Genomic DNA, 17805 nt, shown 5'->3' with positions numbered 1-17805 from the left:
ATCCGAGAGGTCTTTGATTATTAAGCATGATTTTAAATAATTGCGGTAGAAATATTCTCAGAAGACAAACTACTCTACAGATATTCTAATATATCTCAATTCACACACTCTCATATTCAAAACTACCTTTAACAATGCAAGATGAGAAGTGAAAAATATCACTAAATTACTCAAATCTAATAGAAATGTTTTCTTAGAGGATAAAATCGTTAAATTTTCTACAAAGATGGACAGGAAATGTTATTAAAAAAGTACTTAAATTTTGCGATGAAGCTCGATTCCCGGAGCGGTCATGATGACGAAATCCGTCACGTTTTCCCTCCGATGTTAGCGATGCCTACATGTTTAGCACCACATGGTTGCTGTAGATTTCAAGTCCCACGTCGGATGAATCGGTCTTCTTGAATGTAAGGTAGGCATCCTGGAATTGGTGGCGATATTATGCTGGTGGTAGTTCTCTTCTTTCTTCAGAAGTTATTTCTGAGCTGAAACTGACACAAAATTTTAGAATAAGTTCGTGCTAGGCCAGAATGAATTATTCAAATGTACCGGTACACTAATTTAACTCGGCTTGTAGTCTTCTTGCAAAGTAAAAGGGGGGTTTGATCAAGGAAACACTGAGTTTTTATAGCCTCTCATTTGGATGTGTGGCTCTCGGAGAATTTGTTATTGGCTTGTATACAGGTAATTTTACCTCATAATTGGTTCAGATTGTTCTATAAGTTACATGAGGACGGTCGAGCAAGCGCACGAGGCAGTGAGTTTAACCTTCAAACTGGCCAGCTTATCACGTGATCATCACATGTTATCGATCGATGAGAGTGACGTGAAAAATCAATACTCTTGGAATTCCAACCGGTCGAACAGCTGACTGAGTGAGATAGCAGAATGTCGCCAAAAATAACATGAAACTTTCCCCACATTGGATGAACGACACTGGCTATTACAGGCACATAATTAAACACTCGAAAAGCACAAAATTGACGGGGACAGTAGGATGCCTGGAAGTGCCACATTAATTCACGTCTATTTTCATTTTTAAACATTTACATGTAGATGGCTTCACATCGAGTTCCATCTATTAGCACCCTTAATATCTCGAACCTCAACAATTTTTCGCGGTTAGATTTAAAAATTAATTTTTACTTTCAGGAAATTTGTGATTGGAAGTTACAAGAGGGCTTGCTATGATAATGAAAATACTCTAACTCAATTTGACTGATAGTAGGCAAGGAGGCCTGCCATTGTAATAAAAACTCCCCAACTGCTTTGTAATTGGCAAAAGCAAACGGGCCTGCCATTAAAACGAAAACTCGCGAACTCGGCTGTAACCGGCAGTAGGAAACGGAGGCCTGTCATTATAATGAAAAACCCTCACCTTGTCTGTGACAGGCAGTAGAAAAGAGGACCTTCGATTGTAATTAAAAATTCTCAACTGGACTGTGACTGGCAGTAGAAAAGATGATCTCTCATTGTAATAAGAAATCCCTAAGTCAGCTGTGAATGGCAGTAGGAGAGGGGAGCTGCAATTATAATTATAATTCCACAACTCAACTAGGACTGGCAGTAGAAAAGGCAGCCTGCCATTATAATGTAAACTTTTCAATTCGACTGTGACTAGCAGTGGGTAAGGGATTTGTCATTGAAGTGAAAAGTCCCCTACTTGATTGTGACTGGCCGTAGGCAAAGTTGCCTGCTATTATAATCAAAATTCTTCAAATAGATTGTGACTGGCCTGTCATTATAACCAGAACTTCCCACCAACTCGACTATGATTGGCAGTCGGAAAGATGACCTGCTATTTTAATGAGAATTCCCCAACGTGACTATGACTGGCAAGAGAAAAAGGTGACCCTCGTTTTAATGAAGACATCCAAATTCAATTGTGATTGGCAGTAGGCAAGACTGCCTACTATTATAATGAAAGCACCCCAACTCAATTGTGACTGGCAGTAAGCAAGAAGGTCTGCCATTATAATAAAAACTCTCTATCTCCATTGTGACTGGTAGTAGGCAAGGAGGCCTGTCATTATAATCGAAATCCCCCAACTGAAATGTGTCTGGAAGTAGGAAAAGAGGCTTGGCATTGTATTGAAAACTCCCTGAACTGATTGTGACTGGCAGTAGGCAAGGGGCCTTGCCATTATAATCAAAACTTCTCATCTCGATCATGATTAGCAGTGGGCAAGGAGGCCTGCCATTATAATCAAAACTTCCCAAATTGCTTGTGACTGGCATTAGGCAAGGGGGCCTGCCATTACAATCATGATTCCCCAACTGGAATGTGACTGGAAGTAGGAAATGGGGCATGCCATTGTAATGAAAACTCACCAAATTATTTGTGACTGACAGTAGGCAAGATGTGTTAATAATAAAAACTCCCCAACCCCTTTGTGACTGGCACTAGCAAGTAGGGGCCTGCCATTAAATGAAAACACCACAACATTATTTTGTCTGCGAGTTGGGGAGGGGCCTGCTGTTATAATGAAAATTCCACAACTGAACTGTGACTGGCAGTAGGCAAGGTGACCTGCTATTATAATGAGAACTCCCCAACTGCATTGTGAATGTCAGTAGGCAAATGGGCCTGCCATTACAGTGAAAACTCAAAGTCATATTGAATGGCAGTAGACAAGGTGACCTGGCACTATAATCAAAACTACCAACCTCAACTGTTACTGTGTTAGGAAAGGCAGCCTGTGATTATGATCAAAACTTCCCAATCCGGATTTAACATGCTGTATGGTGACGTCCTCATGGTGTTTCTTGGATAACGATAAGATATATGGAATTTAATAAAATCTTACTTACGTGTACAGTAATTTACCTAGAAATCCATATACAATGTAGAATTCCGAAGCAAAGCACAGGTATATTAGTTCAGTGACCATTTATCCAGATTGTAGAATTGTGTCTTGTCTTTGGGGGTAATGAGTTTATCTTGTCTTATGAATAGATCATTTCTATTAATTGTAAAATTTATCTGTTGAAGGAATGTTTTTTCTTGCATATACACCAATATAACCCTCAGACAAGCGATCAGTCTTCAAGTATAGAGGAGCTTTGAGTACAACATGAGCAAGAGTCCAACTAGTAAGTGATGATCACTATATTTTGCCAGAGCTGTTGAAAGAGTATTTGGAGAGACTTGTTGAAATAAATGCAAATCAGTGAAGGGGATAGATGTTGTTAATCAGCATAAACAATGTGTTAATTGTCCTTCCTGCACCAACTTAGGTTCCACCAGATAGAAACAGGGCTGGTGGGACATTCCAAAGATCAGGTGGATTGCGCTCATCAGTCACAGTACACCAGTGTGAAACTGAACGCCATGGTAGTACTTGAGCAAGATACCAGCATTGTGATAAAGGAACGGTATGTTTAGACAGCCCAAATCCTTTAGACTTTTATCTTGTTGACAACAGGTCCCCAATTATGTTGATTCATTTCACAGGTCTTTCAAGTGTAATGTATGTACCGTCTGTAGAGGAGGAAGTTGAGGTAATGATTCCGTCTCCTAAAGAAACAGGTAACTTCTGGCAACCTTTTGTGAACTTGAAGCATTTCCAAAGCCAATTGAATTTTGTTTAGAATAGTTCTGTACCCTATTTTGGGCTAATTTGATTTTTATCGCTTTAGTTTTCTTTTAGACATCATAATATCCTGGGGTTACTTTTACTTCGAATAAGGAACTGGAGTACAAAATTGTAAATTCCTGTTTGTTATTTCTAAGCTGAACTTGGGAACCCCGAGCACTTCTTAGCTTTTACACGTACAACATTGGAGGTGTCCATCTTCATCAGAACTCTGTCGATCATATTTCAATAATCTGCTTAATACGGAACTGGTGTTAAAGGCAGAATATGCACTTGTGGGAATTAAGGCATCATTAAAGCATATGCACAGGGTTGTTCGTGCTATTGGGGAAATGGCTTTCATAGTTGATGAAATGTTCTTTCTTGCAATTTCTAGCTTCCTTTTTACATTTTCTTTTCTGTTTTTCGTTTGATACATAATGTATGGGCACTTGCGTCGGAATGTGTTTATGTCCAATTGGAGTCTGAATTCTTTCAAAACTATTAAGATTTCATTGTTCAATATTCTTAAAAGGTATGTCGTCATTGACTACTACTCGTTTGAGAGTATACAGATTCTTCTGCTTATAATCCATTAGCTCTCAAAGCTGTTTTTTTTGCTTGTACTAATGACTGAACAACTCTTATTCTAGTGTGAAACATGCATCCACAAACATTGCATTTGATGAATGGGGGAGGATGAATCTACATCTGATGGAGTTTGTGTACCTGTCATTTAACCTATTCAAGCCTACGATGCTCTTGCTCAAACTGTTCAACAGCAGCATCTTTGGCAAGTATGTCCCAGGTTTGAGGGTTGATGTTTGTGACCTTCATATTTTCAAAGGCACACCACGGGGTCTTGTGTCTGGGGAAGTTCACCATATAGAAATTAGTGAGGAAGCCTGGTATCACTCATACGGCACACCGATGGCCAATGATAGAGGTTTCTACACTGTTCATGCATGCTTTCTAAAGAACTGCAAGATTCCAGACATGGTTCTCCTATTTGATATTTAAGATTACACAAAGTTTCTACTGATTAAAATGTTGAGGTTTCTTGATTTCATGGCGGTACAGGATCCAGGTTTCAAGAGTAACAATGTGATGACAATTGCTTTATACACCATGAGTTTGGTATGAACTGTTATGTCTTTATTTCTAACGATCTGGTTGGATAGCTAACCAAATGCCAAATGACCAGCACAGAGTCTGTTTTCCACATACTCTTCTGAAGTGCCTTGTTTAGACAAGATGCTCCCAAGGTATGAGAAGTATTCTCTGTGTTCCAAATTGACATCTGTGACAGAGACATTGAACTCTGGAAGGCGGGAGCAGATTGGGTAAAAATCTTGGATTTTTGTGCATTGATAGTGAGGCTAGAACAATCACATGTGCTCTTGAAACTGTTGACTGACTGCTGCAGCTCCTCAGGGCTAAGAGCAGGTGAAGCATTATCGTCAGCATACTACAGTTCAGTTATCCTGGTCACATGAGTTTAACTTGAACAAAGTCTCATCAAATTGAAGATAATACCTCAAATCAATGTCAGAGGTGTTGATATATGATGAATCACAAAGTATAGCAGCCACGTACAGAGCAAAGAGCATTTGGGCAAGTATACGTCCTTGTTTCATTCTATGTGTGATAGGAAAAGCATCAAAGATGTTTTATTCTGATGGAGACCCTGACCAGACATACCATCTCAGTGTGTTATAACCAGGTCAGCAGAGCATTCAAGCTAATTAAAGCATCTCATATAGCAGGCATCAGGACAGATTCAAAGGTCTTTTCCAGATCTGAAAACACTAAGTAGAGAGGTTGCAGTTCCCAGTGCACAGAAGATCATGTAAATTGTGCCTCTTGAAATATGGAAAACACACTGAAACTTAAGGAGAATCTTCTCAGAGACAACCTGGAAATGTCTGAGTAGAATCCTTGCAAGAAGTAGGACAGCAGGGATATACTGTGATAGTTGCCACATATAATGTGATTACCTTTCTTGAAAATGGTAATGACAGTATTCTTCAGGTCACCAGATGCTTGCTGAATTTCCCAGATTAAAAGGACTAGTTTGAAGAATCTTGTCTTTCAGGATAAGCCTCTTGAAAGAAATCAATCAATCAATCAAATCCATTGGAGTGTTGTCAGGTTCAGGTGTCTTTCTGGGCTTCAGTGTGTTAAGAGCCACACAGAATTCCTGGTATGTTGGTGGTATTAGTGGTATTGGTGGTTGAGAGGGCTGTTGTGGCACATCTTGGAGGAATTCTTCAGTTGTGGTAGAGCTGTGATTTAAAACCGTGGAGAAGTGTTATTTCCAGTGCTCCAAGCTGGTATTGTCAACTGATTTCAGAGTTCCTTTTGAAGAATGAATTGGTCAGAATAGCTCTCTAATGTATAGGAGTTTTGTAGGTTTCAGACATTGAATAACCTTTGACGTTTCTGACCTTTTTGTTGCCACCTGCTGTTGTCTATTTCCCTGACCTGAATCTGGCATTTCCATTAAAGATCTTCAAAATAGGTTTTCTTTAAGCTGGAGGTTTGATCTATTGGAAGGATATAAGAGCTTGATTGGGAAGATGAGGCTCGTATAATTTATGTGTTGTCCTCAAACCAAGCTTATCCAGGGGCGAAGCGTCAGGGGAGACAGGGTAGACAGCGTGTACCCTTATCATTTTGTGAACGAAATATTGTCTAGTTAGTTCAATTATTTTTTAGAACATTAATTATTTCTACATTCATGACATTATTGTATTCCCAGATTTACTTTTCTTCGTCTCACTTTGGCAATGCTAGGGATCGCGTCAGTTACACGAAGCACGTAGACGAAAGTAGACGCTGTCCATTCTGTGTATGTCCCCCCAGAGCAACACTAACGCTATCTGTAGGTGCTGACTGTGGAACTATGACTCTCCTATAGGGAGCGTGCATGGTACTAGTAACAGAGCGCTCTGATGGAGTTCCGAGAATTAATACGGTGAGAGTGCGTTCCGCTGGAAGACTTGCTTCATAGTTACGGCAAAAAATATCGTTGCATCTTGCCGTCAAGATATATATGAAGTAATGCTATGGAAGTTGTAATGCTGTACATATAAAAATACATTAAACCTGATATTGTTGTCACAGGGCAAAATGAATATTGTAATATACACTATTGTAACTACCTCATATCTATGAATCTGTAAAAACTCAAATTTCGCGAGTGAGATTTCCGGTGAAATTCGCTCTCAAACCTACACCATCCGTCGTCGACCCCGGCTGTCCCCTCCTCCCGTTCCACCACATCAACCCGTTAGTCCACCCCCTCCTCCAACTAATTTCTTCTTTTCGCCACCACCGTTCCCCGCTGACCTTTTCCGACTCTTACTCACTTCTCTTGTAACCTTCTCATCGGTGTTTCATCTCCTTGCTCTTCAACTCCCTCATCACCCCCTTGCTTAAAACATTTCTTCCTTCAGTTCCGTCATGTCTCTCTCAAGTCATATATTAAAACCGTCCACATGCACCTCCCTATTCCACAATTCTACTTCCCATCTATCTAACTTTTCCTCTTCGAACACATACCCTATCATTTCTCACTTCGTTTACCCACCTTCCCTTTTACACACATCTCCTTGACCCGCCCGCACCTCTTGGCCAGAGCGAGGGCGTAACCCTCTAGGTGGCCCGCCCCACCCCTTCAGGGTGGAAAATGAAAACGAGAATAATAGTAGTAGTAGTAGTAGTTCCGGTGAAAATGACTGTGTTTTTGACAAGCTATTGACAGGCAGCATCCGGTACACAAATAAACAGGAATTCAGTTGGAATAAGTAGATACCATATCATGTTGCTAAGCGAAGTTCTGATAAGGTAGATTTATACGAGTGGATTATGTGCAGGGGTTACAATTCTACGTTCTTTATTATTGGTGGCAAGAAATTTGCTAGCACACAAGCTACGTAAACAATGTCGCTGATATACGAAAACAGATCTTTAGGAATATTTTTCAAGATTTTGAAAATTTTTACCCTCTGTATGCATCTGTCAACTTGAATTCGCACACTTGCTACACTGTGAGTTTGTAACACTTAATCTTCTGTAAATCTCCCATTGTGAAGAAAAGGCGGCATAACAAGTAAAGAATGAGGTGACTGTGTTTTAAAACCTGGGAATCCCTTGTGGGCTAATATAATGTCCCCTTCACTCAAAAGATTTAGAAAGCCTGAATTGTTAACAATAAAAGTATCACTTGTTCTTCCACCATAACAAGGGGAAACAAAAACAATAGTTCTGTTTGAGGCCACAGCTAATAAAAATTTAATTGTATAACATGACTTGTGCGAAGAATACATGTAACATCTCTCGTCTATTCTTGCTGGCATTTCTGATTTAATTTCTGTGCAATCTATTATAACTCGCGCGTTAGGATAAAATGTTTCAAAAGTGCGAGGCAAAGTATTTTGCACGGATAGTTTGCTAGGCTAGAAAATAAAATTAGAAGTGCGTTCTTTGACTACTCCAAGAGCAGTAAAAAAATATTCGCGCAGCAGTAGTCCGATGTACACCAAATAGACTGCGAAAGCAGCAAAGGTCCAATTTAATTTTCATTAAAAAGAGTAAGCAAGCATCGTTATTACTTATATTTATAGACACTTTTGAAACAAAGAAAGAAAGTAAAAAACTGAATATCTCAAATGAAACACTTGTACGAATGAAACACTGTGCCTCATTTTTATGCTCTGGTATCCATGAAATCCTCTGCATATGTCCAGGGGGGTGTTGGGACCACAACTTTTATCCACCTTTTCCGAAATACTTGAAGATACTGTGCTCGAGTTGTACTGTGCGCCTACATCATTCCCACTAAAAGCACAAGTGAATTCGAAAGTCGTTGCTTCAATCTCAAATGCTGCTTGCACCGACTTGAGTAGTTATTCACACTCATTTTTGCAATAAATTCATGAGTTTCCTGATTAGAAGACGTATGATGTATATTTGAGCATTTCATTCGTTTACTCGCTCTTAAAATGGGGATACACCACATTCTTTTCGATTTCTTCTTATAGCTCTCATGAAACATAGATGGTATATATGATGAATGATTTTCAACATTACTTGGCTTTCCTCCAACAAAATGTTCACTGCAAATGACAGAGCATTTGGTGGGTTCCGATGGAGTTCCATCTGCACTGAAATGCAGGAAAACATTTATTATTATTATTATTATTATTATTATTATTATTATTATTATTATTATTATTATTATTATTATTATTATTATTATTCGGCGTAGTCAAGACACGTGCACATGGAAGGACATGAATGTAAACATACGAACCTGCTGCAATGCACAATAGAAATGAAATGTACTATTTCAAAGTGTACTCTATGAACGTATTCTTGACTTGGCATACCTGGTATGTTTGAAATGTGTGATATGAAATGTGTGATTTACGTCGAAAATGAAATAAGGTAGCCTACTGTACTTACTTTATCCTTCCCACAGCCGAAATCCACTTCCTGCACCTGCCCGATTCCTATGGATGACCAGGAAATGTGTGAAATGTAATTTTTTTTTCCATGCGTGTTTCTTTGTGTGTTGTGGCAGTTCACTGCACAACAGTTTCTATTTCTTTTACGCATTTTGATACACTACTACTACTACTACCACCACCACAATTTCACACCCACAGTTACACAGCCTGGACTGACCGCTCAAGATAAGATCACCAAAATGTTACCGATTTCTTCCGCTAGAGGCGCTAAGAGCAGCCGTGCACGCGCCCTATAGCGAGATATCTCCGCCCAGTAGGCAGACTTACCAGCGTCTCTTCTTGCTCTCATTGGCTAGCATTTGGATCTCGGTTATAAAGGTGTTCTTATTGGCTACCATCTCATACATGCTTTCAATGTAATTAATTTGAATTTACTTTATTATAAGACACGTCAAAAAATAAAATAATAATATTCAAATACGAAGTATAGCAAACTTACACCTAAGAATAAATGAATGAGAGCATCAAAACCTTTCAAGTACGTGCATTTTCTTGCCCGCCAATATTAGTTACGGTAGTATAACCCCAACAACTATTGGCTTACATTCTTAATAGTGAACTTCAGAGTGTACATACGGAAACAACAACAAAAATTGTTTAATTTGGTGATGTATATTCCGTTAACGTCATTTACTAGTGAACGCGCTATGAGTGCCTTCAAACGAATTAAAACCTATTTAAGGAATTCGATGACCAACCAGAGACTGTCTAACTTGGGAACTCTAGCTATAGAGAAGGAACTGCTGTGGTAGCTTAGAAAGACGGGACTAATAGATATATTTGCTGTAATGGACAGGCGGATATAACTCATTTACAAGAATATTGTTTCAGGTGACTTGTACGAAAATCTATTTGTTTCTTATGTCTCTTATTAAATCTACATAACACTGAAGTATATTGCAATTTTTTCTTCTAAAAGTTTATTTGACAACTTCCGCTGCCTATTTAGTCTATATTTTTTTAAAACGAGTGCACGTGATGTTGAAGGTTGTTATAGGGTTTGTCTTAGTTTCATATTCATTAATATGACAAGGAATACAGATCTGTATACGTCGAAAATAAAATTCCATATTGCGCCGTTCCCGCCTCCAGGTAAGGACGCTCAAGATCCAGGCTAGCTCAAATATGGGTTCTGAATGAGAGAAAAAGAACACCGATTTATACTCGTGGAAATACCTAACTTACGCAGAAGGATGTCTCCTACTCGTATTCCTAGCTAGTATCCACCTGTAGCTTATGAAATTACCAAGATATTAGTACTTACAACTAGGCAACTACTCTAAAAGTCATTAAAAGAAAGGTTGACTTTTCTCATGCTTCATTTATTATAAATTAAATCCAATCAAGATTAAAAGCTTGTCATATTCTCTCTTTGAGATAAAAAGTAATGAACGTTGATCTATACACATGTCTTGAAGTTCATTTTTTGGAATATTAAGTTAAAGACGTTGGGTAGAACTAAAATATCAAGTTAGGATGCTTAAAAATGAAACAAACATGACCTTAAAAGATCTTAATTGAAACATATTAGTCTGGAAATCTAATTGAAAAGAAAAGAATCTAATTTAAATAAAGGTATTAGATGCATCTAATAAAAATGAATGAAAAATTACATCGTAAGATACTATGTACACTGTCGTAGATTGAGAGTTTTTCTTGAAAATGTAGGACGCAGTTTCATATTTGGCAATAAATCAATTAAGAATTAGAATCACGTCTTTCCCTAAGTAAATTCTTGAAAAAATAATCTGAATATACTATTTTCTTTCGTCTCATTTTCTTTAATTCATGGGAATACATTAGCTTTTCTTGATTCTAACTATTTGTGTCCAAATACACAACCAAATTAACCTGGGAAAATATCTTCAGAATATTTAAAACATTTGACAGATATCGCATTTACAAAATATGTTCATGTTTCTTGGCACATCTTCTTGCGTAAGCATCGACAACTCCCTTTAAGTCAATGTATACTCTTAAAATATTATGATCAAACATCATATCTAGAAAATTATGCAAATTATTCTCTTAATTCGAGATTATTAATTCAAGTGCATATCTATGTCATAACATTGTGCTATTAAGTGTATCTGACCATAATTCCATCAAAATATACGGTAATTGGATGGTCTACCTTGTGAGAAGACTTCACTTTCAACTAACAACTCTTATTTGTGAAGTTAAGTCACCAGTGATATCGGGTAATGCATTGGAATAAACTTCAAAGCTTCCCTAACATGTGAGAAAATTCTTACAATTAGAAGAAATATGCGGATGTAGGCTAATTTAATTTCATCCTCCTCATCATGAGTCATTTGGTGATCTTTAATAAAAATGTCAGCATACGGACGGCATTGAGATCGTATCCTATTCTACTCATGGCTTACTCATGGATAAATGGTCGACTGAAGACAGATTATATTCATTAACCACCTCAAAAATACGTAACTTGGAATATTATTTTCCTTAACAACACAACTATGACCATACTCACGAAGAACAATAACTATCACCAACATTAATCATCATAACCTCATATCATTATTCACATTAAAGAACCATCACTCCAATTTCATATCAATATCACATTTCACTTCACAGTATATGCATTAGCTCATTCCAACTCGACGTATATCCCACTGTCATCATGGACCGTGAACTTAACCTCTGTCATAGTTTCAATCTTTTCATAATTCCAAAAGGTATTACCACATCCTTCTATATAGTAAGCATTTCCTACATACGATCTCATTTCTACTATTACTCGGTGTCATAAGTTCTCACACATGCCTAACATTTAACTCAACGTCGTATGGAATTCACCAATAGATTAAAAATTAAACCCCTCTCATTACATTGACAGCATTACGAACGGACGCTTTATTATCACTGGTTGACTATACCCTACATATGGATTTGACGTTTAGGTTTGATGAATACCTAACATCCTTTAACTTAACTTTGGTAACCGTCTTCTCGTATATAATTATCATACTGACACTAACTAGAATAGCACTTTAATAAAAAGAACAAATAAATTCTTACTTGTATATTTGACTTAAAGAAAACTTATCTTTGCTTTGCATTTCCCGTAGTCGTCTCATGTCCGGGTGGATGGACATACGGGCACAGCTCCTTGCATTTCCCTTAGGTGTTTGGGAACATCTGGGACTGTCTCATCTGGTTACTGGTCTTCATGGGCCGGCAACGTCATCTTGATGCTTTCATCTGGGCAGCCTCACCTTCATTTTCTTAGTAGCTCGAGCAATTGGAACAGAATAAGACGTCAATTTAGTCAATGTCGTCATCTTATGGCTATACTTTCTTACTATTTGCATGTGATAAATAAAGCTTGCTCTCAGAAGAGTTGATCTCGAAATTATTCTAACGGTTTGGAATATGTAAAGGTGATTATTCCACTCAAATTATGGAGATTGTGCGTTTTTATAAATTTCTTTTTCTTTCTCTTCTTGCCGATGCTACAGTTCTTTAGCCGCTCTGAATTGATGGTATCGGCTAATACGTCGTCTTAGGTGTGTAACGTGACGTATCACTGTGGAATCTTTAAAAAGCTTTAAAAATCTTTAAAAAGCGATTTAATTGCGCGGTGCGAAATAATTTGTAGCGCTAATACTGCAGAGAATAGCTGTGAACGAAGACTTCTCTCTGTCTTAGAAATAGAATTCCGGTGTAATGATATTTTATTCCTCTTGCGATCGACTGTGACGTTCTTCTTCTAAGCCAAATTGAATGAATGTTAAATTTTTCTTCTAATAATAACTCTTAACAATCTTCATACGTCACCGCCTTCTATGTTTCTTTTTCGCCTAGCGCTTGACGAAAACATTACTACTTTGGCTCATAGTAGTATCTGACGTTATAATATCAACGTTCTGATAACTTAGACTCCATTTTTTGTTCCGACTTACCGAGCTCGATAGCTGCTGTCGCTTAAGTGCGGCCAGTATCCAGTATTCGGGAGATAGTAGGTTCGAACCCCACTATCGGCAGCCCTGAAGATGGTTTTCCGTGGTTTCCCATTTTCACACCAGGCAAATGCTGGGGCTGTACCTTAATTAAGGCCACGGCCGCTTCCTTTCCACTCCCAGCCCATTCCTGTCCCATCGTCGCCACAAGACCTATCTGTGTCGGTGCGACGTAAAGCCAATAGCAAGAAGAAAGAAGATGTTCCGACTGGATCTTGTTGAGAACAGTGAAATGGCACATTATATAATATGATTAAAATAGTTTAAATTTGAAAAAATATCTGTCTACCCCCTTACTTAGTTCACGCTTCGCCACTGATCTTATCTCTTCATTTCTTCAAAACCAATAGATTTCTTAGCTGACTGAAGCAGAGCAGTTCTTATTGTTGACCAGTCTTGCTCCATTTGTGATGGTTGGATTCAATGCCAACCATTTGGAGATTAAGTTCTTTGGAATTTGTTTTGAAGTTGGAATATAGCCAAAGATGTCCCAGATTAAGGGACTGATAATTGAACATTTGATAATTGGGTGATGGTAGGTTCAACCCCCACTGTTAACAGCCCTAAAGATGGTTTTCTGTGGTTTCCCATTTTCACACCAGCCAAATTCTGAGGCTGTCACTTCCTTCCTGCTCCTAGCCCTTTCCTATCCCAATGTTGCCATTTTCCCTATAATGTGTCAGTGCAGTGTAAAGCAGCAAAATTGTAAAAATTTTCTGTTTGATATGTTATTTACTTGATATTTCTATACAAGGTGAATATATTGTTCGGTGTTGAGAAAAAGGTGGACTTCTCTCAAAATATTTTAATGATATAAAGGACTTAACAGCAAAAAGGGCTTTAACCATGACATTTATTTCATGTAATCACATTTTTCTTTTACTTTCTTAATCTTCATGTCTTCTCTATACACTTGCAAACCACAAAATATTGATTGAATGTGTTGGTTTAAATACAACTTCCCTCTAGTTTACTCCAGTAATTAAGAACAAGAATACCATGATTTTTTGTACCGTTTTGCTTGAAGAGTGTTTGAGCTAGTTGCAGCAATTGATATTAATGCCTCCCCTCCATGCATGAGTAAGGTGACCGCTGGCTGCCAAGCGAGGGGAAGAAAGCAGGATTAAAGTGAAAATTGACACTCTTGACTACTGCCAGCTTTTCGTACCAGTTCTTTTATATGTGAAGTCAATGTTGAGAAAATTATAATCTGACAACCGACTTCTCTGCTTTGGTGTTCATAGTTTCAAATTTGGAAATACAGTAGCTAATTCCCTGATGTATGTGGAGTCTATCATGTTTAACATTCTTGCAGCAAACTTATATAGGTGAGGAAATCTTTTCTGAGCCAAATATTTGTGAAAATTACATATATCCCTCTTATTCTTATACCTGCATTTTTAATCACTGTGTCAATAACAGTCAGTTACCTCCAACTGTAGGTCAGAGTCAATGATGTCTGCTGAAGTAACTGAATATGATTTGGCCAAGATTAGAAAATCAGATTCCAAAACTTCTAAATTTTGAAATCTTGAATTGAATTCTAAATGAAGAATATTATCTGGGTGCACTCATTCTTATTTTCAGTATTTGCAGGTTCCAGTCTAAACAGATAGTTACTCCTCTCCTCCCTCCCCGGCCTTTTTGTAGTCTTCCCCTCAACTGCTCAGTTGCTTGCTATGTTTTATTTCTTTCAAGACATAAAGGTGACCTGATATCACAAGTTAGGAAGTTGATTAAGTCTATTGTAGACTGTTCCATCCATTCCAGGTCTGTTTCATCAGGCAGCAGCGAGTAGCGGGGCCGTATTGAACCCATGGGCACTAACTCCTGAACCGCGGTATACGGCGTTCCGTTTGGGAGAGGTTCTCGGCTGTACAACCAAAGACCCTGATGAGTTAGTGGAGTACCTGAGGACTGTGGACCACATTGAGCTCATAAAGGCTGCTACCAAGGATATTCTTCCTGACTTTGTAAGTCCATAGTCTATGTCAAACCTGTGCAACTGCTACAACTGCAGCAAAAATGAGCAGAAACACTCTCACCTGCTCATGAGTTAGAGATGAGCAAGCTGTCCACATACCACTCCACTTGTAACTATTCCTCCAGAGGCTTATGATATACTCAGTAGCTCGGCTGCCCAAACCACTTCCCCCACTCTTCCATCTCTCCTTGCTCAAGCCAACCAAATGCACTGACGCATTCTTTGCACTATTTGCTTATCTGATTTAACACTTGTTAATCAAAGATGCAGATGACTGTGGAAGATGCAATTTAGACAAAGGATATTGAGAGATTGTTTTTGCTTGTACAAGTGTATTTCCATCTTGCATGCACAAGCAAGTTTTGTTACGTACCAAAAATACACTGAAGAAAATGGAAATTGCAACACCCAGAAGGAGTGGTGCTACATTGCTGCAATTGAACATGCAGGATGAGTGTTCGGTTTTGCTTCGATGATTACACTTTCAGGTCCCTCCGACTGCAAGTATGGACAACAATCAATACAGGATATGCCCACCACGAGCCGCAATACATTGATGAATTTGTCGAGGCATGGAGTCAATAAGGCTCTGGATCACTTCCTGAGGAATTGTGGCCCATGTTTGCTGCACTGCATGGGACAATTGTTCCAGAATTGTGGGTGGCTGAGGACGGTTGGACAGTTGTCAACCCATCATGTCCCACACATGCTCAATAGGACTGAGGTTCGGGGACCTGGCGGGCCATTCTAAGGTTGTGATGTCGTGGAGAGCTTCTCTGGAGATGCGTGCAGTGTGAACCCGGGCATTGTCCTGCTGAAACATCCCATTAGCAAAGTTCGCCATCATAGGGACAACCACTGGATTGAGTACCCTATCAACGTACTGTCGAGCAGTCATAGTGTCCTCAACAAGCACTAATTGTGATTGCACATTAAAGCCAATAGCTCCCCAGACCATAATGCTTGGTGTTGGCCCTGTGTGCCTCTCGGCAATAAGATCTGGGTGGCCCCTCTCCCCGGTACGTCGGCGTACATGATTCCGGCAATCACTGCAGGCAAGACAGAAGCACGATTCATCACTAAAGACAACCCTATGCCATTCGTCGACCCACGTCTATCTTTCTTGACGCCAGGCGAGCCTTACACGTCGCTGTTGTGGGGTCAATGGAACACCTTCTGCAGGGACACAGGCTCGTAAGCCAACTGCACACAGGTGATTACCAACTGTTTGTTGTGTAACGTGAGGTGCCAGAGCTGCTCGAATTTGCGCTGCTGTTACATGGGGTTTCATCCGGGCCATCCGAATGATGAGGCGATCCTCTCTCACAGTTCTGTCGCGCTGGGCCTGTGCCAGGTCTATGAGTGTGTGTACCTTCATTTGATCACTGCTGCCATACATGTTGTACCGTAGATGCCTGTCGATTAACACGTGCAGCGACAGTCCTTAGCGATAATCCAGCCTCACACAGCTCAATTATCCGAGCCCTCTCAAATGGTGACAGTAGTTTATAGCGTGCTCTTCTCTCTGTCGTCGAGGCATGTTTGACGGGGTACACTTCACTGCACAGACTGCAAGTCAACTACGCTACACCATAGTCCGTATACTGGAGTTGATTCGTCCACGACCAATCACGTGGGGAGACCTGTAGCAATAATCCAATGGGTCTGAAACTTTGATTGTTTACATACCTACATGACATCGTTCCATATCTTGAAAATCAACACAAATGACCAATGCCTTTATGGTGTTGCAATTTCCATTTTCTTAAGTGTAATACTAAGCAGGAATCATTTGATTTGCTTTTCTACTTGTGAAAATTTAGATTTTATAATTCCACCTTTACAATACTGTAATTTTTGCTTTTTTCCTATAAAGAAATTTAATTTCGTTCCTGATCCATAGAATGTTGGATTTATCTTGTGTCTTTCTATGCCAGTACGACAATACATTCTTGTTTTGAACCGATTTCAATAAATTAGGGACGAGTCCCTCCTTGAGAGAGTTTTTCAGGAATAGAATGTACTTACCTATTTTTGCAATTTTGGTCTTAAGATTTAAATATTTGTTAGCTCTACCTGCCTGGTTGTCATCAACATTACACGTTATAAATTTCATATTAGAGCCCGTATTGTCAAAGTATCAACTTGTGAAAATTTAGATTTTATAATTCCACCTTTACAATACTGTAATTACAGTATACAGTACTTCGACAATACGGGCTCTAATATGAAATTTATAATGTGCAATTGCTTTTCTATTCATAAGGAGGTTGTTTTATAGAAAGGAAAAAGATTGTATTGATTTGGAAATTGTTTCTTTTCATACAGTCTCGGAAAAATATAAAAATGTAGTTAGTGGGACGTAAAACCAATAACATTATTACAAGGCATGTTTTTTAAGTAAGTACCACTTTGATATATAAAATGCAATGCAATTTCTTAAACAATTATTTTTTACATGTAAGCCTGTACCTTAAACTACTTCTTAGCCTAAATTCCAAGCATATTAAGACACCTGCCATATCGTGGAACCATTCGTGGATTCCATTCTGATAGAAATCTGCTGCCTGGTAGTTTTTAGGTTGTCATCATCATCATAGTGGCGCTGACCCTCTAAATGCTTTTTCAAGTGCAGTAACAAGTGGTAGTCTCCAAGTCTTCGGTAAGACAGACGGTCGCCCACTACGCTTCTTGTTGTAGACATTAGCACGGCCTTCTTTAAATGT

General features: G+C 38.8%; 1 protein-coding gene across 1 annotated transcript in view; it reads left to right on the top strand.

Moving 5' to 3' along the window:
• The window catches only part of LOC137496924 (esterase FE4-like), a 135193-nt gene that overhangs the window by 57699 nt on the left and 59689 nt on the right, over window positions 1–17805 (top strand). Inside the window, exon 6 of the mRNA XM_068224989.1 lies at window positions 14866–15068. Within this exon, the coding sequence (XP_068081090.1) occupies window positions 14866–15068 (203 nt within the window). The remainder of the gene's footprint in view (window positions 1–14865; window positions 15069–17805) is intronic.

Source organism: Anabrus simplex, chromosome 1 (assembly GCF_040414725.1).
Source record: "Anabrus simplex isolate iqAnaSimp1 chromosome 1, ASM4041472v1, whole genome shotgun sequence".
In the NCBI taxonomy this organism is placed as follows: domain Eukaryota; kingdom Metazoa; phylum Arthropoda; class Insecta; order Orthoptera; family Tettigoniidae; genus Anabrus; species Anabrus simplex.
This window is presented reverse-complemented; position numbering and strand designations above follow the sequence as displayed.